Below are 25,327 nucleotides of genomic sequence, written 5' to 3' on the forward strand. Positions count from 1 at the left end.
TTAGGCAAATTTTGTGTATATTTATATACCGTATATTAATATTTTAATATTTTATGATGTTTTAAGCATATATATAATATCATTTAGTGAGGTTTGTGCTTAAAATAAATTTCTGAAAGGAGAAAAATTAATAATAGGTACAGTATATTCTCTAAATCCCATCTAAATATCTAATGCCGTTTTGTTTAAAGGATGTTTAGATTCTTTACTGGAAAACAATACAAAATAATGAATTTTCTTTTTGTTTGCAGTGAAGATTGATTGTGTGTTTTGTGATGACTGTAAACAATTTGTGTCATAGCGTCTCAGTCCCATTTCAATTTTTTTTTTCACCTGCTTTCGTTCAAAGGAGGTAGGTCTATTTTGTTGGCAAAAGATAGATGATTAAATCTCCCATTTGAGAAATCCTTTTGGCAATCGTGTTATTTCCAGCTGTTTGTATCCCAAGGAATCCCTCCTCCAGACCTCGGTTGTGCAGGGCTGCAAGTTGTATTGGGAGACCAGCAGGAACCAGCGTGGTGAGGGAGGGGGACGAGAGACACTGGCTGCTCTAAAAAAGTTATTGTCCTTCAATCACACTTTTTTGTCCTCGCCTTCCATTTCTGTCAGTGCAAGTTAAATGAAAGCATCAGGGATCCTTTTTCATGGCCCGGGTCCCAGCGCTGGATCCAGATCCAGTCGAGGTCAGGAGGCATCAAAACTAGGGGGTAAAATGAACAGTTGATTAGGATGGAATATGAGTTTGCATATTTATATATAAAATGGCAACATGACGTGTTTTAGTATGCATTCATGTTTTTTTATTTTTATGTGTGTGTGTGTGTGTGTGTGTGTGTGTTTAAACTTTTGTGTGCTCAGCAAAATGAAGAGGGCAAATTATTCTAATGCTTTCCCTCAGGTTGAATTATTCTGCCATTAAATCTGCTGCATCATTAAATATTAACTTCTCTGCTAGTTTCTGTTAGATGGAGCATCTGAGAAGGATCAAGGGTCAGTTACCCCACATACCTTGCAGAACACAGCCAGTAAAACTGCCTCATACTAACATAAAACCACACTACTATTCAAAAGACACAAATGCTTTTAATGTTTTTGAAAGAAGTCTCACATGCTCACTAAGGCTTCATTTATTTGATCGGATATACAGTACAAACAGTTATATTGCGAAATATATAATATAATAATATAATTTTCAGCATCATTACTCCAGTCTTCAGTAGCCGCATTTCCATTACCCTTAAAATTTAAAATACAACCAATGGAAACACGTCCCATATGTAAAAACTCCCATATATCACAAAAAAAAAAAAAACGTTTTTACGCTCGCATGAGGTGGTTTTTCAGGCAATTTGAAAAAGGAATATTTTGCAAACCTCCAATGGATTTTTTTTTTCGCATTTACACCTGACGTATGTAAAAGTCGATCATAAAGAAGGCGCGGTATGTTTGGACAGATGACGAGAATATTATGGGAATAATGGATTCTAAAAACAACAAAGAAATGCCACAATTTATCAAGACCTTGAAGCAGATATGAGGGAGAAACACCTCAAATGTGCCGCTCTCAGGTATAAAGGGCTTTCCTTGCCATTAATGCTTGGATAACACTCCTACGTCTCCTTCGATTACAAATAATAGCTAGTGCGGTGGCTGGGATATACTAAAACGTACCAACATCCGTTGCCATGATTTTTGGAATGACTTATCGCGAGAGGAAAAAATGACGTTTTAGTCGCATAACATCAGTTAATGGAAACGCTGTCATTTCGCAATAGTTTTTTATCGACATTTAGAAAATATCACTAAATCTTTAATGGAAACGCGGCTAGTGTCACATTATCCTTCAGAAATCATTCTGATATGCTAATTTGGTGGAACATTCCTTATTATCATTGCTTAGCTGCAGCTTAATTCTTTTTCTTTTTCTTTTTTGTGAAAACTGATGCATTTTTTTCACGATTCTTTGATGAATGGAAAGTTCTAATGAACATTTATTTAATATAGGAATCTTTTGTAATATTGTACTTCTTTACTGTCACTTTTGACCAATTTAATGCATTCTTATGTAAAAGTATTATTTTGTCAAAAAACTTACTGACCTCAGACTTTTAAACAGTAGTGATACTACACTAACATAAGTGTAAACACACACACAAACACAAATGTATAACCATGTGAATCTTCAGCATATGCCATGATAATCCTCTTTTGAGCATTAGTAACATGCAAACTGTACAGTACAGATGTGAATCTTACCTGTCCCAAAGCCTGACACTTCTACAGGAGCTGCTGCAACAGCCAGCCGATATCAGGGCTGCAGAGGAAAAGGATATATTGAGCATATTATATTTTAGATGGTTCATTTAATATTGATGTTTAAAATGTGCTATTAACAAAATAACAGCTCCTTTAATAACAATACACGAATAATTGCTTTCCAGGCTACACTGGGTTCTTCAGAAAAATGGTGGGCTGACTCACTGACTCAGATATAATGGCAATTATTATTCATTTGTTTATAGACCAAATAACCAAAATGACTGTTTTACATTAACTTTTTGGTGTAGATGCCATGAGACAACCCATCATTTTCAGTTATACCTTGTATTTCTATCTGGAATCCATTCTAAATGGGCAGCACCAGGACATTTATTGTAAAAGGGAAAATGCAATGTTTCAGTGTGTCAAATGAGGTTAGCAGCACTGTTTTAGCCCACACACACGGTCTTAACGTTAATGAATCAGACCAAAACTGAGTCAAACTGGGATGTTTTAAAGCTTTGTTTTAAATGTGTGGAAAGTCTGGTAACACTTTATTTTACAGTGTGCTTGTTACAGCATGTATTTACTATGGTAATAAGAGTAAATTAAGCATAATTACATGCAACTAACCAAACCCTAACCCTATAGTAAATACATGATGTTAACTATTGTAACTCAGTATTTAAATGTATAATAACACTGGAACAAGGACTATATAAAGTGTAACCAAAAGTTATCATTGCAGATTTGCATCAAGTTTAGTTTTTGTATTTTCATGTTTTGATGTATTTTGAGAAATATAGTGTGTGAGCACTGTTTCTTTCGAAGAAAGAAATATTTCTCTGTCCTGTGTCTTTATACAAATATCAAATAACGTGCAGTATAATTTTAGTGTTATTTATATACAATTATAGTGTTTATTAATATGTGGATGCTTTTCATATAGTATTCATATTTTATTTTCTGTCAGCTTTGTTTCAATGAATGAATACCATTTTTAATAGTTTTAGTTAGCAATAACAACACTGGTTACATGTCATCCAAATTAACACTTTATTTTGTTTCCCTTCTTTAAAAAGGAACTGAATGTGTTTACTATAAAACAATGAGGTTAATCATGAATTACTATCATTATTGACGCTGAATTATCGAATGCTTTGACGGCCCTAGTTTCCTTTGATCAGTTGACCGAGTCTGTTTATTTGTTGCCTAAGATATTGATTTAACATTGATGCTGAGGCTAGTATCTTACCAATGCCAAAGTTTGGTATTGATCCACTCTTAGCTTAAAGTCACTTTGCATCAAAGCATTAGCTGGATGCATAAATGTATACATAGAGCCAAATTAATATATGGGGTTGTGGAAGTATTTGATAGCATTTTTCAGAAATAAATAAGGAGATCAAATGATAGGCTTGATAGCCTGAATGTTTTGTCTTGTTAACAAACTGCTATTTAATGTTCAAACAGACATGCACACGTAGAGAGAGGATAAAAAGATAAGGGGAGAGAAAGAGAAACAGTGTGAAAGAGAGAATAGCCTGCTCTAATCCGTGTTACGTACAGTGTGATTGAACCAGCAGGAGGTGTAACCCTGAGTGTCTGCTGATGAAAAGTACCTTCTGTCTAAGTCAAGTGTCACTTCTGTAGTGGAAGGACTCTCTCTGTCCCACATGTGCACACACACACACACACACACACACACACACACACACACACACACACACACACACACACACACACACACACACACACACACACACACACACACACAAAGCTTTAAGGAACCTCATTCTTGCATCCTTGTGAACTCCATATTCACATACAGACTTCACACATAGAAATAGGTTAAGAGCTTCTTCAGAGTCAAACCAAAAAGCTATTTGGTTTTCTCTATTGATTTACTTTTCTTATTACAGTAATACTTCACTGAATCCCAAGAGACATGTCTGTCTGTCTGTCTGTCTCTATAAATCTCTGTCTGTCTGTCTGTCTATCTGTCTGTCTTTCTGTCTGGCTCTATAAATCTCTGTCTGTCTGTCTGTCTGTCTGTCTGTCTGTATCTATCTATCTATCTATCTGTCTATCTGTCTGTCTGTCTGTCTCTCTGTAGTAGTTTTTGAGTAATGAAAAGAAATGTAAATAATGTTACTGGTTTTCCCTGCTGAATGTGTTCTTAAATACCATTTTTTTTTCCATTTTGAAGCTAACCTAATGCCATATCTCATTGAACACTGACCGCTAATGCCGGGGACACACTTAACGACTAGCTGAAACATTCTAAGACTGAACTGAACACACTTACAGACAGACTGTTTCCAACGACTGCAGCATTTTAAACACCGACTAACGCAACTGTCTCTGACTCGGCGCTATTGGGCATGATCAGTCATAAGTATCAAATTACATTCATAATCGGCCTTACAGTCGTTAAGTGTGTCCTCGGCTTAAGGGGTGATTTAAAATGAAAGCAGAGTTTTGTGTTCGTTTTAATGTTCTTTTGAAAAATAACAGGTTTCTCCAGGCCAGTTATGTATACCCGCTTTAAAAGTTTATGTCATATATCTTTGCTGGGTAGTCATAACCATAAACATCAAATCATTTCCAAGCCTGCAGTGAGAATCAATAAGTATAATCAAATCAAGGAGCTAACATTGCCTCAAAAATACAGCTTTCAGTTCAATACAATGTTATAGAATTAGTATGACAATATAGAAGAAAAGTTATTTTTAGTGTGATCGGTTTCTGGAACATTGAGAACTACAGAGGACCTAAACAAGAATGTATTTGGGAACAAACTGAGAAAGTTAATTATTTTACTGCAGAAAGATGCTGTTATGTGCCCAAATCATGCCTAAACCGAGTACTACTGGGCAAAAACTCCCATTTGATGAAAATACCTGATCTATTTAAAGCCTAATAGTTTGCAGGGCTCCATCGGTGTGAAGTAATAACTTTATAATGGTGCGTAAGGGAGCAGAACAGTGGCGCATGAGATGAATGAAGGTGCTTAAACCTCTGACCCTGTACGTTGCATTTGTCAATATCTATAAAAAAACACCTCTTAGTTCAAACTGTCTCTGCCCTCTGGTGCTTCAAATGACTGCAATAAATTGTACACTTACAAACACATAAACCCACCCTACCCTGAGAGACACACACAAATACTGGTAGTAAGCAGAGATGTTTTATGGTACAATTGTTATTTGTGAATGTAAAACATTATGTCTATAATAAGCACAGAAGCTTGAAGCTGTTAAAGGTCTAAAGAAAAGAAAAAGCACACACTTCAGTTCGGTGTGTTTGGAGTAGAAACTTTTCCTCAGGCAGCAATGAGTTTGTTTTATTGACAGAACTGCCTTTTTAGCTTGTTTGTGACCTTGCTCTTCAATTAAGGCATTAAGATGTAAACAAACAAAAAAAAAATCCCGGGTATGCCGCTTGCATATAAATTGTATTTGCATTTCCTGAAGGAAATACTAGTGCATTTAAGACAGCAAAAAACAATGTTTTTAAGTTAGCTTAGGTTTAAGGCTTTGGATCTGCATCATAGACTGTAAAAAAATATGGGCGATGCACCTTCACTCCCTTCTATTGTAGAGAAGTCAAGCCACCAATGTCCAAATATGGCACTGCATCTTGGAGCCGCGGTATCACTCGCGCAGAATCGGTTAGCACCACTGATTTACATAGAATGACTGGATAGCTCATGACGTCATAAACAGTGAAGCCACCACGCCGCCATATTGGTATTCCCTAGTGAGCTCACGCGTTCTATTGAATCAATAGAAAATGTTATGATTTGACTGAAAAAACATTGCCTAACAAGACACAGCCTAAGTCTCCCTGTACATTCTCACAACGCAAACAAAGCATTTAAATGGGTATTTGTTTAAAGTCGAAAAATTTTCCACCTTTCCTACGGCAATTTCTTTGCAAAAGGAATAAAAAGCTGTGCGAGAAGACTAGTCGGCTATCACTGAAGAGCTATCTTCACAGGTAAGAAAAACAGTTTGATACTGTTAATTAAATAGCGAATGCTAAAGACCTATATCTTTGTGAATTGGTGAATATTCAGGTAAATATTGTTTCGTGGCCACGAATTAATAATACCTCAGCACGTTATAGCCTACTAATTTGTTCCCTCGTTTTACTATATTGTGGCCACGTTGTAATTCGTTAAATCAAAATGAGGGAGGGAATTAGTTCAACGTGTCCACGATTTATTAAATCGAGGGAACAAATAAGTCGTCGTAACAATGAATTATTTAGATCAGTGGTTAGCACACTTTACTGCAGAACAACTCATTATGTTGGTGTGAAATAAACAGTTATGGGAAACTAAAGTTGAAGCTCCAAACTCCTCCCGAAAATCCTGAAAAAAGTCAGTTGGTGCCTTAGTGACTACTTCACTCAGAGAAGCTGCGAATCTCAGCTATCAATCATGACGTCACACTCATGTTTTTATAGCATCAAATAACAAACTAAAACCAAACTTATTTAAAAAACGAAGACATGAACATACATCAGCGTGATAAAAATGACCTAAAATGACAGAAACCATCTTTGGAAAAAAAATGATTTGAGGTGTAATTTGATTGTTTAGTTTGTCTCACGTCGCATTAGATTACATGGAGAGGGCGGGGCTTATTACCTATACTGCAGCCAGCCACCTGGGGGCGATCAAAACTGTAGGCTTTGCTTTTCTGGACTTGTGCGGCACACTTGATCTGCATAAATTAAATGCCACATCAGAACAGCTTTAAACTGAACCGTTATGATGTGGTTTACTGATAGGTATATGAGAAGCTAGCCTGGCTCCGCCCTCCTACGTACTTCCGCTCAATTTCATTTTCCCTCAGTAACTCCGTCTGGGATTGTGGTGTATTCTTTGGTTTTCTCCGATCAATTTTTAACCGGTCCAATCAGCGAACAGAGGGAGTGGCTGAGAACGATGACGTTGAGATCGTGCGCTAGTTTGAGTTGACATACGTCACGACCAAACGTTAGCAATTGGTTATGGCAGATCCAGAGTGACTCTGAGCAGATCCAATAGTTTTAAACTTCAACAGAGTACCCGCCTAGAAGGAAGTTAACGCTTGTCAATGGAGAGAGGCCAGACTCTCTGTACAAATGAAATGTACGAGAGTCTGGTAGAACCAGGCTAATGAGAAGCAACACGTGACGCAAATCACAAAATCCGAATTCAGTAAGCAAATATGCAACAAAAATAAATAAAAATACCAATGCAATTGAGCATGTCAGTTAGATTTTGAAAGGTAAACTTTCTCAAGAGGAGATTTTAGAATTGTAGTTACATATTTAGTTAAGTATAAAGTTTATAACAATCATAAATAGAAAGACTGAAATCTACAACAGTGGGTTCAACCTTTGTCAGTCCCCATTTGTGGATAGAGAGACAACTGATGTATAACATTTACTTTCATTTATATATATAATTTTCAACTTCTTTTATGTTATACAAGATTCAACTCTTTTTTTTTAAGTATGTTTAATGTAATTTAAGTTGAAACTGTTTTTACTTAAACGTTCAAGTTGATTGTACTTAAAAATTGAAGGCATCAACTTTTTTATTTGTTTTTGTCCACTATAGACAAGACTCCTGAACTACAAAAAGATAAAGGACAATACACCGCAATAAGAGGAATTTCAATACAATGGCTCCTTGCAAGCGCAGTAATGAGCAGTGCAGTGTTGGTCTGGGAATGCATTGGCGATGTCTGAGCAGCACTACGGTAGAATCTTCATTAACATGGGAGGAGCAGGTGTGCTTCAGCAGGAGATGCAGACAGGACATTGATACTCACTTTTAACTGACTGTACATGTGCCTAGTTACACGTGCGTGCATCTACAATATGTACAGTACTTGCATGTTAAATTGAGGCTGATTCAGTGATGTGTATTGTCATCTTAAGCAATCAATTATTGATTCAGTTTCTTTCTAGATTTCTCTTTTTGTTTTTCTCCTCATTTCTGCAGTAATCAGTCAGAACAAGGCTTCCCTGCTGCCCTTCACAAGGTCAGCTGCTGGGCCTCTCATTAAACAATCCCATCAGCCATCTCTCTAACTCTCTTATCATCAGCGCTAGTCCACTGCTGTCTGGCCTTTGAGTTTAAAATGAGAACAGAATGAATATTCCCATGAGAGGCAGTGTAGCAAACACAAATCAATATCTCCCAGTCTCTTAGAAAGAAGTATGGGACGTATAGTTTGCTCATATTTTAGGCCGACGTGTATATATTTTCTCGCATTTCTTGACAGCTAGACGCTTCGAGTTTAAGATGAGATTGTCTAGTGGCATACCATATAATTTTATTATCTCTCCAGAGTCATATTGGTTGGACTCAAGGCGTATGCTCTCTGCTGACAAAGAAAAGCCTAAACCTTTCAGACCAGTGAACGGAGGCAGAGCGGAGAGTGTCAGAAAGGATAAAGTAGCCTTTTGACAATAAGCATACAGGAACAATATGCTTCACATCAGTCCACTGGACCTTTGGCCTGTTTGTTACTGGTTGAATGGAGAAATGATGAAACGGAAGCAAAAAGAGAAGTGACTGTCTTTGATGTCCTCAGAGCAGACACGCTATTCTGTTGTTCAAAGAACTCTCTCTCTCACACACACACACACACACACCATAGTCATCATTCATTACCAATCATGGAAGCAATTTTTTTTTTTTGTAGAGACCATACAGCAATTTCAAGGAGACAGCAGACAATACGACTACATCTGAATTGATCAACACACACACTCAGTACTCTGCATATTATGTGCAGTATCATTATCGAGCCGAGAAACTGTATTCCAAAAAAATAGCCCAAGGTGACTTTCAGGATTCATTTATCAATATAGCTAAGCTTATAAAAGGGGTTCTCAGTAAACCATAGCCTATACTGCACCATAGTAGGTAATACTTTGTGAACAAGAGTCATTTTTAAGTTAGATGCAATGGAAACAGTCAGGAGTTCAGAATCAGGTTTGAGGAGTACATAAATATTAATGCATTAAACGCTCTTAAAAAAAACATAATAGGAGTGGACTGACTTCAAAGTGAAAAGCTAATGAGAGGAGGAGGAATAGCCTGTTGGCCTACTTTACAGGATGTTCTGCGAGAAAAACCTGATCGCTATCTTAAACGCACTGTGCTCCCTACTGCCCTTACGAGGAATGAATGACAATGAGCCACAACTTCCCACCTCTGCCGGGATCGTCCGGTCATCCTATACTCCCCACTGGATAAGGTCAACCTTTAATGAGCTTTTTCGCAAATAAATCTGAAATCCGGACCTCGCTGACCTCACCAATTTCCTACAGACAAAAGAGGACAATTTTTATAAGCGCATCTGCGTGACTGTTTTTTAATATTGTGATGCCCTCCGCACAGTGTTTGTGCCTGAATATGAGACAATGGGAAGCCATCAAGGAAATCAGGTCAGAGATTAAATCACAATTTGGAGAGGGAGGGGGGTGTACTTTCCCTAGATGTACTTTCCCTAATAATAACAATTTAGAGTGAAGACAGTCGGTGTCTGCACCACACAGGAACACACTCTCCTAATAAGAGAGCATCTTCCCTAAGGAGAACCTTTTCTCATAGTTGTTCAAAATCCCTTTTAAGGTCTAAAATTGCCCTACAAATGGCAAACAGAGGTTTGAAATACAACACATTTTCTGACACATACACGCTCACACACTGGTGGGGGGGTGGGCTTGATCTACTGACCCAGCTTCTAGAAGCAATTTCCCAGAAGCACCAGTGTTCATCACAAAACACAGCAGCAATTCAAATTTGCCATAAATACTGCGTGTGTCCCCAATAGAGCTTAAGCACATCCTGTACTTTAAAAAATGACACCTCAGATAACCAAAAACATGTTACTCTTCATCCCCTAAAGACCATCTACACAGTCTAAAATCACACAAAATGACATCTTTCTCAGTACATTTTCAAGTGCTTCATTTTCACAATGACTTTTATGGTTATTTTGAGGCACTCTGAAATCAAGTGGAAGCCATTTTAAACTAGCCATTTTAGATTCTCTGGGCTTTTGTGGGGAGAATGTTGAAAGTGTATTAGTTAAAGCTGCAGTCAGCAAGTCTGGCAGATTGGGTCGACTTAGCCAAAATTTTGAATGTTTACAACTCTCATGCCCCTCCCCCACTACCAGCGAGCACCCTCCCATCGAGTTCGTGCTCGTCAGTGCGTGTGCACCATGTTTTCTGTGAACGCGTCCGTCTCTTCAGCATCGATTAACACCATGGACTCGGAGGTAGGCTGCCCTGGCTAATCTACCCATAGATAGCAATAACCGAGGAATTGGAAGCTTGCTAGTAGATTTTCTCTCCGCCATCACGCTTCGTACAATCCAACACACCTGCGAACTTCAGGCGTGTGCATGTGATATTGTAACGTGCGCGACTCAGCGCGAGGGGTGAGTGGGTGAGTGGGATCTGTGGCGTGTGCACGTACTGTGATTGACAGTCAGATCTCACACCCCCCAGCGCTGATTGGACCCGATGATCCGGGAGCGGTGGATTTTTGCAAAACAAATAACACGCTCCAGGTGGAGTTAGAAGCTCGGATTTTTTTCTAAAACCACCTTATTTATGTTGCTCTGTCGGATTATAGTGTCGATTTCACTGAATATGATCAAAAAAATGTTGCCGACGGCAGCTTTAATCCGATCTGTCGAGCAAAGACGGATAACAGTAATATTAAATGAATTGATTGTTCTCCCAAAAAACAGCCTAAGTCTCTTGCCTCTTGCCTTGTCCAAATTCTTAGTAGTCATGATACAGTAAGAAAACTATATAGGACCTACTACATGCGCCGAGAGTGTTCAAATAGTGGTTTGCTGGTCTCCCAGCCTGGTCAGGCTTGTCTGAACTGGTTTTAGAGGGGTTTTGCACGTTTCAGCATGGCTAGGCTGAAAGACCATCTACAGTAAGACCAGGAAACCAGCTTGATTTAAGCAGGGGTTTTTTTTGTGTGTTTTTTTTAGCACGGACAGGGAGTGAAGACCCATTAGATTTGAAAAGTTGAATTCATTGTGGTTCCATTGTACTTGTTTATTATTATTGTGGTTATTAGTTTGTCATAAGTCAAAGGACAATACTAATATGGCGATCAATGTAGTATGTAATGGAATGTCTTTATACTACACACCTGTAAGCATTAGGGAACATAATTCATCAAGCGTTCTTGATTGAATTCAGTACATACTCATAAAGTGTGCACACTCATGAGAATTTGGATATATCCATGTGTTGTTTTTTTGTGTGTTTTATTTATTTATTTGTATTCAGTTTGTTGCCTCTTAACTATCAATAAACATAATAAGTGACTGATTTGAAAAGCACCAGCAGCAACATTGGCATTAGCTTGTTGCTAAAATAATGACATAATACTCTAAAAAGCATAATAATACATAGCAATATTGAGTAAAATAATTAAACTAAACTATTTGAATCTACATTTCTAAGGAATTGAATAAAATATGTGTTTATATTCAATTTCTCTTGAATCGTCAGCCATCTTTTTTCCTCACTGACTTGTCGCAGTGCATAATGCCTTATAATGCTGCACATGTCGTCACCTCGCAAGGTTTTGAAATAGAGTCCAAATAACCCTTCAACACTTCTCACACAGGGCTGTTTTGTATGTATATCTCCATCCATCCATCTCTTCCTCTGGTTTTGAAGATTGTAATTCCCTGATATGATGAAATATTTATGAGCATAAATTGAAAAAGGGGTCATTTAGTGTGGCTGTATTTTCCAAACTCCGTCAGCACATTATGAATTTCAAAATGCATGTCAGGTCATGCATTCAGATGATTTATAAAGCGCGCAATAGCACACTGTTTACGCTGAAGGGAGTCCATAAATACCCACAGTTAGCTGCCTGCACACACTGCCCTCCTCCCACAGAGAGCACTGCATGGTTTGAGGTTCCTCCCTGAGTATTACTTCTCTCATCTGCATATAAATTTCATTAATTTTAATGGCCTTACCAATTACCTGGCTCTGTTGGCCAATTTCATTCTGTCTAAAGGCTCTTTTATTGTCTGTGTGTGGATGGAGAGATGGAAAGCAATGGCCTGTCGCCTTACTGTGCCTCTGAGCTGTGTTTTTCTGTGAAAGCCAGTCTCTTCCAGCTTCCATTGCTTCAGTTAAAGTTACCTGCATGTGTGTGCACTTGCGCAAATAGCTGTCCACACGTAGTTGAATCACAGTGATTGATTTAATCTGAGTGGATTTTCTAAAGATTGGAAACAAAGTGTAGCCTTGCCACACTGCAGTATCCTAGGAGAAAAAAAAACAAAAAAACAGTATACTAATTTATTTGCACACATAACTCAGGATGGTTGCGTAATATGACTCACAAGCTGAAATGAACTGCTGCCTTGCGTCACATTGAGTACAGAGACCTTAAATAAGGCTGAAAGACCTTTCGTTTAGTCTTTTATTACACTGAAACCACACATCAGCGTCATTGCTGCAAAGTTGTCATCATTTCCTCCCAAACGACATTGGACCCTATTGACTTTCATTGTATGTACAACAACAACAAAAAATCACAGAGACAATCTTTCTTTTTCTTTAAAATATAGGTTGTGTTCCACAGAAGAAAGAAAGTCATACAGGTTTGGAATGATATGAGGGTGAGTAAATTAAGACAATTAAAAAAAATTTGAATGAACTATCACTTTAGGTCTTGTACTGTATAGCCCTATTTGCACGGGATAAGTATTACCTGGTGACCTCTTGCCATTTGTAATAATTAGGGAGGTTGTCTGTGATCTTAATTCCGTGCGAATCGGCCATGTCTGTAATTTTTTACAAATTCCCCCACAAATGACCTACCATATTTCGCCAAACACATAGGTCCTGTGATAATATTAGTCCCGTGCGAATCGGCATCTCTGTGACTCAAAAAGAATGATTAGATGGAGATGAATGACTAGCAGCATGCGGTAAGGAACATTCTTTTGTTTATGATATATCATACAGCTAGACCTATAATAACGACAAGACATTTCCAAGCAATAGCCTATTGATATCATATCCTGGAGAAAAGTCAGAAAATTCGAGTAAAATCACAGGCTTCGCTTATCCCGTGGGGGGGGGGGGTCATTTCTAAATCACACGAGGTCCCCAGATAATACTAATCCAGTGCGAATAGGGCTTAAGTCAAAGTTGTTCCTGTCATTGTGTCGAGCTATTCTGTGATTCAGTTGTTGAACATCAAGTTGCACATGTCCTGTATTTACAGTCAGCCCAAAGGAAAAAAATATGTAATAGCTTCAAGAGGTTAAAGTTGGTGTTCTTTCACCATTGAAAGCATAAGCAGCATGCTGCTTTCTGAAGCTGATACATGAGTGTCCTACAGTCTTTTTCTGCCTATGCTTAGAAATGTGACACGGCTGTACGAGCCAAGAGCAAAAGTGCAGCGCTTTCACCATGAAAAAGAGTTTCACCTCTCTCCCTGATTCTCTGTCTCAATCCATCTCTCACTTTTCACTTATATAGCACAGCAGTCTGTTCTTGCCCATAACACAGTACACAAAACCTCCAGTCAGCAATAAAACATAAACGTGCATACTAAAACTCATGCTAGATATCCGTGATAAAGTCCATATATTTCCCACATTGACAGTGGTTGACTTGTTTTACTAACAAACCTAGCTGCTACAAATGCTAATGTTAGCATACCTGCTAAAAAGTTTGTATTATTACTTCAGGCAGGTTAATGCTGGTCAACTGAATTTAATCAACCAGAATGGTTAAACTAATTAGCTTGGTTACGGTTTTTGGACTCCAAAAAGCATCTTTCTTTAGTGACAGATATTCTAAAGTATTCTTACAGAATATATATTTTTTTACATAAATCACAAATATTACATATTAGAGTGGATGTTTTCTTGAAAGGGCTTACATTTTGCCATGTCTGCTATATTTCATGTCACAGTTGTGGATAGTTGCTATCAGCACCGCATTAATGCACAGGCGTACCTGGGCTTAAGCCCAGAGCCAGGCTGAGGAATGACCTAGTGCTGTTGGAGATATGTGTGACATATTAAAATGGAATGTGTTGCCGTGCTTCGCTTAGAGTGTGTGACTGTGAGAAGGTGGAGATTTGTTGTTGAGCATTTGCCTCTTGCCTGATCGGGCTATTGTGCTCATCCTGAGCAGTGTGAGACGAGAGCCATGAGATATAATGAGAGTAAAGTGGAACGGAGTTAATACAGTGACACACAAAGTAGATATTCAGCATGTAGCTGGTCATTGACATAAATGGGAATGTTAACAAATAGCTTTCTCCATGGTATTTTAGACTTCATTGTCTTGTACCTTGAGTATTCATGCTAACACTAAAAATTTAAAAGGTTTTATCCATTAGCAGGTCATCATATATCATGCAGTTTCGAGTTGACAGTTAGTCTGTCCCAGCTTGCTAATACATTACTACTAATGTTTATTTTATATCATACTGTCCTTCCCTTCCTGAGCATTTCTTTTATATAGCTACAGCAAAATCATGGGTTCAGTTCCCAAAGACTGCCTGGACTAATAAAAATGTATGTACATTACCGTTCAAAAGTTTGGGGTCGATACGATTTTTTATATATTTTTGAAATTTCTTATGCTTACCATAATTTATTTGATCAAAATGCAGTAAAAACACTAATATTGTAAAATATTCTTACAATTTAAAATAACTATTTCTATTTCTAGAGCTATTTCTATCTCTATTTTCAGTATCCATTACGCCATCTCTTATTATCATCAATGTTTATAACAGTTGTGCTGTATTATTGTGGGAACTATGATGTGTTTTTTTTCTTGCTTTTTTGATAAATATAAAGTTCAAAAGAACATCATATTAATTTTAATTTTATGTTTTTATTCAAAAACATAAAAAAAAAATGTTTACTGACCCAAACTTTTGAACTGCTTAAATGCGTTAAATGTGTAAATATGCTCACCACCATTACAAAAAAAATTCCAGTAAAACTATCAAAGCATTCTAAAAACAAGATGAGTTAACGAAGTAAATTATATTGCATAAACTGAAGGACAAAATTAATAAATCTTTTTTTATTTTATAATTTATATATACTTTTTTCAGTATAATCATAATAATATCCCCATATTAAAGTCAATGGGGTCCATTGTTGTTTTGGATTACACTTGGATTACTACATACCTAAACTTGCAGTGACTTGAACTACTAATTCACACCTACACACAAACACCAGCCACTAGTACACTCTTATGTCACTCCCAAAGGTCAACAGACTATCATAAAGACGTGTGTGAACACCTTCCCATTAACCTGATATTGATTTCTCCTAGAATGATATCCCATTTCCGCAGCATTTCCAATGAAAGTAAACCTCTCCCTGTCTGCATGTATTTTTCTTCTACTTCTTTAGAGCACATAATGCTATAGGTTAAATGTGGCTATGGGCCCATGAAAGAGATCTGTAGATTGGGTAAATGCTCTGCAGGGACCCTGACCACTGCAAGCCCTCATGTTCCCTCTTTCTGAGGTAGCAATCAATGGTTTCTCACTTACGCCTTGAGCCAGCAGGAAAATAAACAGGGGTTCTAGGTAGAAAGCGGGCTGACTGTGGCCCTCTCAGCATGAATTCCTAATATCTTACATAATCCGTCCATGTTGCTGGGCAGCACAGAGGCTAGTATTGGTAGAGATGGCACTGGGATCATTTAGGAACACAAGGCTTTTGTAGGAAAACTTGAATATCTTCCAGAGAATGAGAAAGATCAAGGGCTATAATTTGAGATGAATAATGTATATAATTTTCACAGAGATTAATTAAACTATTGTTGTAAGATATGGGCAGCAATAGCCAAGAATTGAAGCTGACAAAGTGTCCTGAACAAAGACACTCACTGTCTTATACAGTCTTAGTTTTTTTTACAGAGGCCTCTGTTAGGATAGCACAACAGATGTAAATGGTAACTACACATGCTATGTAAGGTGGCATTGAGTTTAATACTCATTTACATTTTTCTTTCAGATCTAAAGATTAATGCATAAGTAAAATAAATCTCAGGGAAATGGACAAAAAAAGTTGCTTTAGCAGCCTGTCTGAAGGACATTGTGGAAGTAAACAATACTCTACTGATGCAAAAAAAAAAAGAAAGGAATATGGTCAAAATGATTAATCTAGCAGCAAGTACGAAACTATTAGAAACCGAGAAGGTATTTTAAACTGTAGGAGGTAACAAATGCAGTATGCATTTTTCTGTGCATTGTGTTTTTTAAAAAAAGGTGAAGGGTTACGCTCATTTCAGTTTCAATTATACATTTGGCAGACACTTTTATCCAAAGCGAGTTACTTTCATTCAAGGTAAGGTATTTTAACAGTTTATACAGTACATTTCAAACCCATGAACTTAGCATTGTTAGCGTCAAGCTCGACTGTTTGAGTTTGCATGTGGATTACATATGATACTGTGAATATAAGGGTCAGACAATGTCATATCAGATCAGACAGTCGCTAAAGCTGATTTTGACCCAATTTTGATCATAGCTTGCTTATTTGCTGTTGATACCTTAAAAATAAGGTCTGTAAAATGTTTCTTGCAGATTGTAAAATGTTCATATTTTTAGCCCCTTAGAAGTATTCATTATTTCCATGACAAAATACAGCGGGTTCCCTTAAAGTCCAAATGGTTCAGAGACTCCTTGGGGTAAAAATATAAAAATAAAAGACCACTTATTTTAGAAAAGAGTTTAAAAATTCTAGACATGGGTAATATTGGGGCACTAAAAAAAGACCCAAGATACTAATAAATTATCTTAAACCATTTACTTTGACTGACTTTTTGAAAAAAATGCCTCTATCCTGAACAAAAAAAGTCACTGGCTTGATCAATACCGTGACCTATACACTGACCTATACCGTGTTTAATATATCAAGTTAATGGCTATATAGTATTATAGAGTCTAGTGTTTATTCACATGCTGTGATAAATGCAGTTATTTCAGTGACTTACTTTGACAGATATCATTTTTAAACCTTGCACTTGTTCTACAATGTAATCCGTTTATCTTAAATGCAATGTTTTTCCCCCACGTTGCAGTAGCAGAAAGCCTGAATCAATTGCTCACTCGTGCACTAATGAGGGATCGATAAACACTGTAGCTCTCCACTTCTACAAGTGTGTTCACCTATTTACCCCAAGAACTCGTCTCATCAGCTTAATTTTCTACACAGCGTACAGTACATAGGAATTACTGCGTGCCGAAGTCTGCATGACAACGGATAGATTATGGAATTAGCAACCGCACACAGTGATCACAGGGGGTCTAAATTGCTGTCTGTTTAGAACGCAGCTTAGCGGGATTAGAATTTTTCATTAAACTATAAAACAAGCAGACAGTCATTAATTATGGCTGAGCATTTAAGATCAGTCATTGGCCAGGTCACAAAGAGCTGAGTAGATTTAATTTAGTACCAGGCTTCTGAGAACTGTTTCCTAACTGTTATACAACCTCTGGCTCCCCAGCAAGAGAGCAAAAAACAGCCGTCTGATGCCAGCCGCAATCGCCAGGGCCTTTATCTCTTGAGAAATGAAAGGCAAATAAATTAAATTCAACTTAAATGTCAAGGCAAGCAATTATAAATGCATTCTTCAGATTGCAAATTAAATTACTGCAAAGAGCCAAAGCCTTGTACCAACCACATCAGCCTGGAACTACGACGAAAGCCCGCAAAGCGTGAAGCGTGAACGGCCAGCAGTGCTTGTTCTGTGTCACATTACAAATGCAAATGCAGCTGAGCTACAGCATTATTCATTATTTACACATAGCATCAACAGACGGTCTGATTGATGGACATGTATGATTTCTCAACATCGTGCCCTGAGGAACACTTGGGCGGAAACCCCAAATGAAGCAGATTTATAGGATAACTACAGGTTGTAGAGCTCCGGAGAGGTCAATCAAGGTCAAATGCAGTGTCCTATGTTGGAGAGATCACCGGGTTGGGCCGTTTTAAAATGTACTTCATGGTGGCTCAACAAATTATGTAGAAATGAAGCAAGCGGAGTAGAAAGTGCTCAGAAAACAAACTTAAAAGATAGTTCACCCAAAAAATTTAATTTATTCATGTCATTCCAAACCTTTATGACTTTTTCTTCAGTGGAAAACAAAGAAAAAAAATCTACATTCAATAAAACGTATTAGGGTCCAATGTGCATTTTGAATTACATCTTTAAAATATTTTCTTTTTGTGTTTTGCAAAATAATTAAATGTTCGAAACGTCATGACGGTGAGTACAGTAAATTATGACAGACTTTAATTTTTGGATGAACTGTGCCTGAAATTAAAGTAACTTCTGTAATCCAAGTAAGTTTATAAATAAAAAGGAAATTATGGTTCTTTTATTATTTTATAGATTTTAGATTTTATTATTTGTCAAGCAACTGTCAAAGTGCTGCTGCTGTTGCGCAGCCTTTACATGTAAGTGTTAAAACCTGAATACTTTGCTTCAAGTTCTAAGTTTTCGATTTTTAGGCATTTAAAAGCAAATAACTTAAGTCCTTCATAGAACTCCTAAAGTTTCTCTTTAAACTCTTAAATCAGACTGCTTGCAGCTGTCATGTTACTGATACAAGTTTAATATGTCTAGTAATCAAAAAATCATTAGAAATTAACCTAAGGGAGATAACATTGTTTCATTTCTGCTTTTATCCCAACTCTTGACAGAATGACAAACCAGACTTTGCATATACATGAAAAGAGTTTCCTTCATAAATCTGAAAACAGAATGGCAGCGTTTTATGTTGCACTGGGTTTGAACTGCACCAGGAGAAATAAAATATGCTTTTTAAACATTCACAAACCTATTTTAAATTAGATTTGTTGTGTAATTCACTGAATATCATGATGCCAACAAGTGGCCTACACCAGAACCTCTCTGAATACAGACCACCTCATGTCAGCTAGAGAGGCTGGTTCAGTCAAAGCTAAAAACATCAGAGTTACTGTTGACTGCAGGACGCACCCCAGAAAGGGAGGAGAAAAAGAGAAATCTGACCGTCAAAACCTTCTTAAGGGATAATCCAGGCTGACTGGCCACGGCCAACAGGGATAAACTGTAATTCCCTGCTCAGAATGTGAGCATGTGGTTTGGGTAAAGAACACAGCTCCATGAAGAGTGTAAATTAAATAAAAAAATTTTTTTTTTTTATGTGTATTTATGACTAATTAGACACACTGGGGATTGTGAATCTCTACTGAAATGCAAGTTCTAAAGGATCTGGACCAGTAAGCAAAACTGAGGGTATGCACCAACCCAGAGCATCAGTGGAAAAATTTAATTGGATCTGCATTATTAGGAAAAGAGAGTTTTGGTCTGAAGAAATGACGAAAGAGCACAAGAACAGTGAATAATTGAAAGGAAGGAAAGAGAAAGAGAGGTAATACAATAGCTTATTCTCTCTCTGTTAGCTGGTGGTGTCAAAAGAGGTAAATCAGCAGCAGGATGGATCTCAGTACAGGCTATCTGGTACCAAGCTTGTATACAAGGCCTTTGTGCGCTCAGAGTGGAAACAAACCACAGGAAATAAGGTAAATGTAGCTTCTAAAATAAATCAACCATCCATCTGCCAGGCAGGATACTTAAATAATTCTATTGCCAAGCTTTTGTACAATCTATAAATCAAAATGTCACATTCCGAACCATCCTTCGTGAGTATAGCAGTGCTGTTTCTAGTTTGAGATCCTCAGAGCATCCATTTAGGTCAGTGAACTCAGGTGTTAATTAGCAGCTGTTATTTTCCTATTAAATGCAGTGCAAGGTAAACAGCAAACAGCTTCAGGTAGTGTCCCATGGCCTTGGCAAGCTGCACAGCTCAGCACTTCTCCTCCAAGAAATCATTAGCAGAATAAGGTTGGAGAGAATGCTACACATCAGGAGGAGAGTCTGATATTCCCCTCTTTTATTCTGCACACATTCACATGGTTTGTCCTCCAATAATGTACACTGCAGCTTTTGTGATATGTCAGCATCTGCTCACAAAGCTATCAAGTATCTATTTAATGCAAATTTGTATTAAATTTATAATTCACACCATGACGATTCACAACATTTTTTCTTTGTATCTCAGTAATGTAGTAAAGTGTAATTCTAATAGGATGCAATAACTAGCATAAGGTAGCTCAAACAGAAAAGCAAGACACTGGCTATGTTTCTATCCAAAGTTACGAATTTAACTTGTGCGCATATTTGGAATATCGCATAAAACATTTGCGAATAAAGCACTGTTTCCATCCAGCGAGTCGAAGAGAACAAAATAGTCAATTTCTGATAAACTGGCGCTAAATATCACTAAGAAAAATGGAAGTTGCTGCAGTAGAAGCCACTGTATATAATAATTTTCGTATTACTTAGGGCTCAGAGCGCGCAAATGAAACACAATAAACGCTGTCATGTTAACTTGCATTCCGATGCCTGGTGTTTGTGAATGCAATCGTGTGAGGCGTTTCTGGGAGGGAATTATACAGAACCACTTTAACAACAGACTTTGCTCAAGTATTACAGAATGATCAAAGCAGCATTTTAGATGCTGTGCAACGAGATCGATCTGCTGGTTGGTCCAGTTATGCCGTCTCATGGCAAAGTCACATGTCTTTTTTAATGCGCATCATTTATTCTATAAAAGTGTTGCCATCGTAGGTTATGCTCATGTTTTCGAATCGCATAAAAACATTATTGAGTGCATACGTTTTTTATTTGCAATTTTAGAAATGTATGCGCATCTTGGCATTTCCCTCCAGTGTTTTTTTATGAGATATGCCAAAATGCGCTTAAAACTAGTTGGATGGATAGCTACTAACAGCACCAACACCATGGGTTGGATTCTCAAGGACTGCATGAAATGATCAAATTTATGTTTTGGATAACAGGTATATAAAAATACCTGCCAAGTGCATATTTTTTTCTGTAAAACAAACTTCATTGTTCACATACTGCATAAAATTTTTGAATTTTCAGAACTCAAAAATAAATCCAACAGAAACTACGAGCAACATCACCAAGTTGATGCTACAAAAATGAACAAGAGTGACAAGAGCCAGCTGAGATCTGGTGTGTGTGTGTGTGTGTGTGCGTGCGTGCAAGAATATGTGGTGTTTATGCGCCTTCCGCTGGGTGCATGTAGCTTTATAAAACTTACTGTCGGAGATGAAAAACTGTATTCTGGGTGAGTAAGATGTACGTGTGTGTGTGTGTGTGTGTGTGTGTGTGTGTGTGTGTGTGTGTGTGTAATTCTGTAATTCAAGAGCATTTGTGGGTTGCAGCATTCAGCTTAAGCACCAGGGTTTGCACCATTCAGAATTTAATTGAGAATGCATTTAAAATCGCAATTCAAATCCTGAATTTGAATTAAGACTGCAAACAGGATGCAGAATTGCAATTCGAATCTGGATGCAAGAAAGTAGAATTAAAGCAAATTGAAACTAAAATAAGTTCTAGTTAATAAAATAAAATTTTAAAAGATAGATGTACTCATGGTAACATAAAAACAATGGGCCTTTCCTCAACACTGCTCCTCCTCAAGTGCTGCTGACTCATACACTATGCCACTCCACTCACCTGCGTGCATATGGCAAGTACAATGGTGTCCACTCCTGGTCCTGCTGGGCAGCAGTGTCTTCTGGCTTTTGTTGGGCCTCTGAGTATTTTGGTCTTTGATTGATTGATTACAGTGTTCCCTCAGCTGGGTTCCAGAGCATAAAAAAAATGGCTTCGGAGGCACAGGTACAGAGGCTGATTGATAGGAGGTAGCTAAAGCCTGTTAAAATCATGGCCCAAGAGGACCAAGACTGGACACCACCGACCTTTACCAGAGATGAGATGTTCTGCTCTAGCCAGACACTAAAGCCCCCGTTCTATCTGGCCATTGCCTTTCCTGAACTGAGCAAAGTAAAACTAGACTAAATGCAGATCATGGCTGGCTGAATGGGATGGTTTAGTGCCTGGCTGGGAATTGGGGCTTTGTGTGCTCCAGAATGAAGGACGACTATCCCCTCTGCATGTGCATTCAATTGGCACTCCATATCTCTCTGTGGGTGCTAGAGCAGGCTCCAGTCGGACCCACCGTTCATACCGCTATAGATGCTCCGGTGATGAGGGGACATCTCTTCTACGCCCGGCCTCTTCTGTGCCACCTCTCGGCCGGGGCTGCCAAACTTGCTGTGCTGATGCCTCGACAACTCTGGGCTCCCAGATATGACACGTCCCTTCTGTAGGTGTTCCGGTGTCCCTGATAGAATCTGTTTGGGCTCTGGACTCCCACACATACTTCCCATGCTAGCCCTGTGCTTCTGGAAAAGATCCGGGCTGCCAGGCGGCTGAGAGGACACCAGCAAGTGTTTCGAGAACTGCTCTGGACTGCCTCTCGACAGGCTCTTGCCAAGTTTCTCTGGACTGAAACCCCGTAGGCCCTTATGATCCGGACTGGAGAAGGACCCACAGCGAGACCGGCACACTTGGGGATAGGTGTGTGCAGCGTACTCCTGGCTGGTGCTATGTCTGCGGCTTGCATGCTCAGGACCTGGTGCCTCCTCCCCTGAGCCTGGCTTATGTAGGTGGTCAGGACTGCCTCCAACCGGGCCGCCCAACAGCTGCTGCTTATGTGTGAGATGGTCAGGGCTGTCGGTGCTGCCCGCGCTGGAGGTACTGCTCCCGTCACCCACATCTCTTAATAGGCCAGGCCCAGGACCGCTGGCGTGAGACAGGCTGCTCTGGCTATCGATTGAAGTCCTGCAGCCGGCTGGTCCCCCAGTACCTGCTGACCTGCCGGTACCTCCAGAGCCCTTCTCCTCATCCAGCATAAGGCACAGCTCTCTCAGTTCAAGGTTCTCCCTCACTACTTCCTCCTGCCTCTGCTCCAGCTCTTTCAGCTTCTGCAGGTACAGTGTCACCTCCTTACGCATGATCCCTGCGCTGTAGCGGCCCAAGCGTTGCCACTCCCTCGACACCTTCTTTCCTTTCTGCCGGTCATCATCCAGAAAGCAGCAGAGGTCCCGCAGTTCCTGGTTGTCCTCTTGAAGCTTCTGATTCACCTCCTGAAAAAGAAAATCTATGACTCAACACTGATGTCTAAGCAGAGCAAGTTTGACTGGTGAAAGTGAAGTTAAACAATGCTAATGTATATTTAATATATACTTTTGTGACTTGAATTGTCAATATGGGCCTTACTTGATTATGTTTTTGTTTGTTTTTTTGCATACTACAGAAATATTACTGTAGCGGTTTTGTTGCCATGTAGCATAATGTTCTTCTATGAGAACATTACATGTAAGAGGCATTTTACCCCGGTGGACCTTTATGCCCATCACAGAGAATGCATGTGCCAGGAGCTGAATCTTAGAAGAAGAAAAAAATATTTAAAGCTGCACAACATGCTGAAAGGCCATGTGTAAACGTGTTGACGCTTTTTAAAAACATATATATATATATATATATATATATATATATATTTTTTTTTTATAATTAAAATAAAACTATCGTTTTGTTTGATTAGTAGGCTACCAAAACGATGTGGCTTTTATTTATTTCGTCAACATAAGATGCAGGCTCGCCTTACCTTCAGCCCTCGTATCTCGTTGAGGTGCTGCTGAAGCCTGCGGTTCACCTCTCGGATGAGATTGCTGTGGTCCACAATGACGCTCATCTTCTCGGTTTCGGATCTGCGCAGCCGGCGAACCAGCTCCTCCTTGCTCCATTTCAGAAGCTCCTCGTCCGTGAGTTTGGAGAGATCCTCTGAGGGACCTTCTGCGCTCTTAGATATGCTCGACTGCAGCTGAGGCTGGATGGGCTTTTCCATTCTCCCGAGCAACTTATCGAAGTGCAAGGCTGTAAAACAAATCACCGAAAAGCAGATCAAATCCTTCGTTGGTACTTTTCCGCGAATTCCCCCTTGTTAGTATCGAATTTTTGTGACTACCATTTTAAGGATAACTGTTCTGCCCATGCTGTCCCCTCTGAAGACAGGGATGCAGCCCTAAAGTGCCGGCGAATACTTCTCCCCTTTATGCACTTGCTGTTCGGGTGGACCCTCTGTCTCTATGTTTCCACCTGTCCGTCAGCATCCTGTCAAGCTCAGTGCCGTGCTGAACCCCTGCCTTCTGTCCGCGCGCATGAGGAAGACGCACGGCCGGTCGCTTCTGTGCTCGGGGTGCGTGACAGCAGCCTCTCAAATTGCTCGACTGGCTGAGTTGTGATTCTCTCTCTCTCTCTCTCTCTCTCTCTCTCTCTCTCTCTCTCTCTCTCTCTCTCTCTCTCTGTTCCGTTACACGCCCCCTTCTTTTGGAGACAACTAACTTTTTGTTATTGAGCGCCACCTGGTGGTGATAATTCAAGTCTACTTCAAGTTGACCATTTTGAAGTCATAGTTTAGATCTGCAAATTTAACATAATAATAATAATAATAATACATTTAAAATAAATATCAGACTGGTTTGATGGTCTTGAAGACTGTATTTATTTATTCATTTATTTACCTCGACACTACAGGTGAAGATATCACTGAGAAACGTCTCCAGTTTATTACTGGCATAAACATAAGAAAAAAATGAATTACAAGTTTCGTGTAAATTAATGTTTTAATATGCAAATGAGGCCTTATATACTTAAATATATGCTAATTTGCATACATTTCCAAAAACAAAAACTGGAAATTGGAAAGGACCAGGGGCCTGTTTCAGAAAGGAGGTTAAGTGAAAACTCTGAGTATGTTAACTCTGAAATGAGGGAAACTCTGGGTCTTCTGTTTCAAAATGGGAGGTATATCAAACCTGAGAAAGCAGAGTAATTCAAGCCCGTTTCTGAAAGAGAGGTAACTTAAATACTCAGAGTCAGCATGGAAACTTACTCTGTGAACCTAACCTGGTCGGGAGCAGGTTTTCTTCGGTAAACCCAGAGTTTCTTTCGGTCTCCTCCCCTTTTTTAAAGAGGAAGAGGTGTTTAAACACCTCATTCATTCTTTCAGTAAATT

General features: G+C 38.7%; 1 protein-coding gene across 3 annotated transcripts; it reads right to left on the reverse strand.

Annotated features, from left to right (window-relative positions):
• Positions 1 to 233: 233 nt before the first annotated feature.
• Positions 234 to 24,520, reverse strand: ccdc85a (coiled-coil domain containing 85A). 3 transcript variants are annotated; one of them, XR_014625600.1, is made up of 4 exons: positions 23,918 to 24,514; positions 21,922 to 23,396; positions 2,257 to 2,314; positions 234 to 700 (listed from the first exon to the last, which is right to left on the reverse strand). XR_014625600.1 is itself a non-coding variant. In XM_084391794.1 (4 exons), the coding sequence occupies exons 1-4, from the start codon at positions 24,155 to 24,157 to the stop codon at positions 685 to 687; spliced, it is 1,284 nt and encodes a 427-aa protein (XP_084247920.1). In that variant the 5' UTR covers positions 24,158 to 24,520; the 3' UTR covers positions 234 to 684. The 3 variants fall into 3 exon arrangements, 2 of the variants coding, with proteins under 2 accessions (XP_084247920.1, XP_084247921.1); XM_084391794.1 differs by having other exon boundaries at positions 22,427 to 23,396; positions 23,918 to 24,520; XM_084391795.1 differs by having other exon boundaries at positions 22,436 to 23,396; positions 23,918 to 24,503.
• Positions 24,521 to 25,327: the final 807 nt, after the last annotated feature.

This window comes from Rutilus rutilus (genome assembly GCF_951802725.1).
Source record: "Rutilus rutilus genome assembly, chromosome: 20".
Lineage (NCBI taxonomy): Eukaryota > Metazoa > Chordata > Actinopteri > Cypriniformes > Leuciscidae > Rutilus > Rutilus rutilus.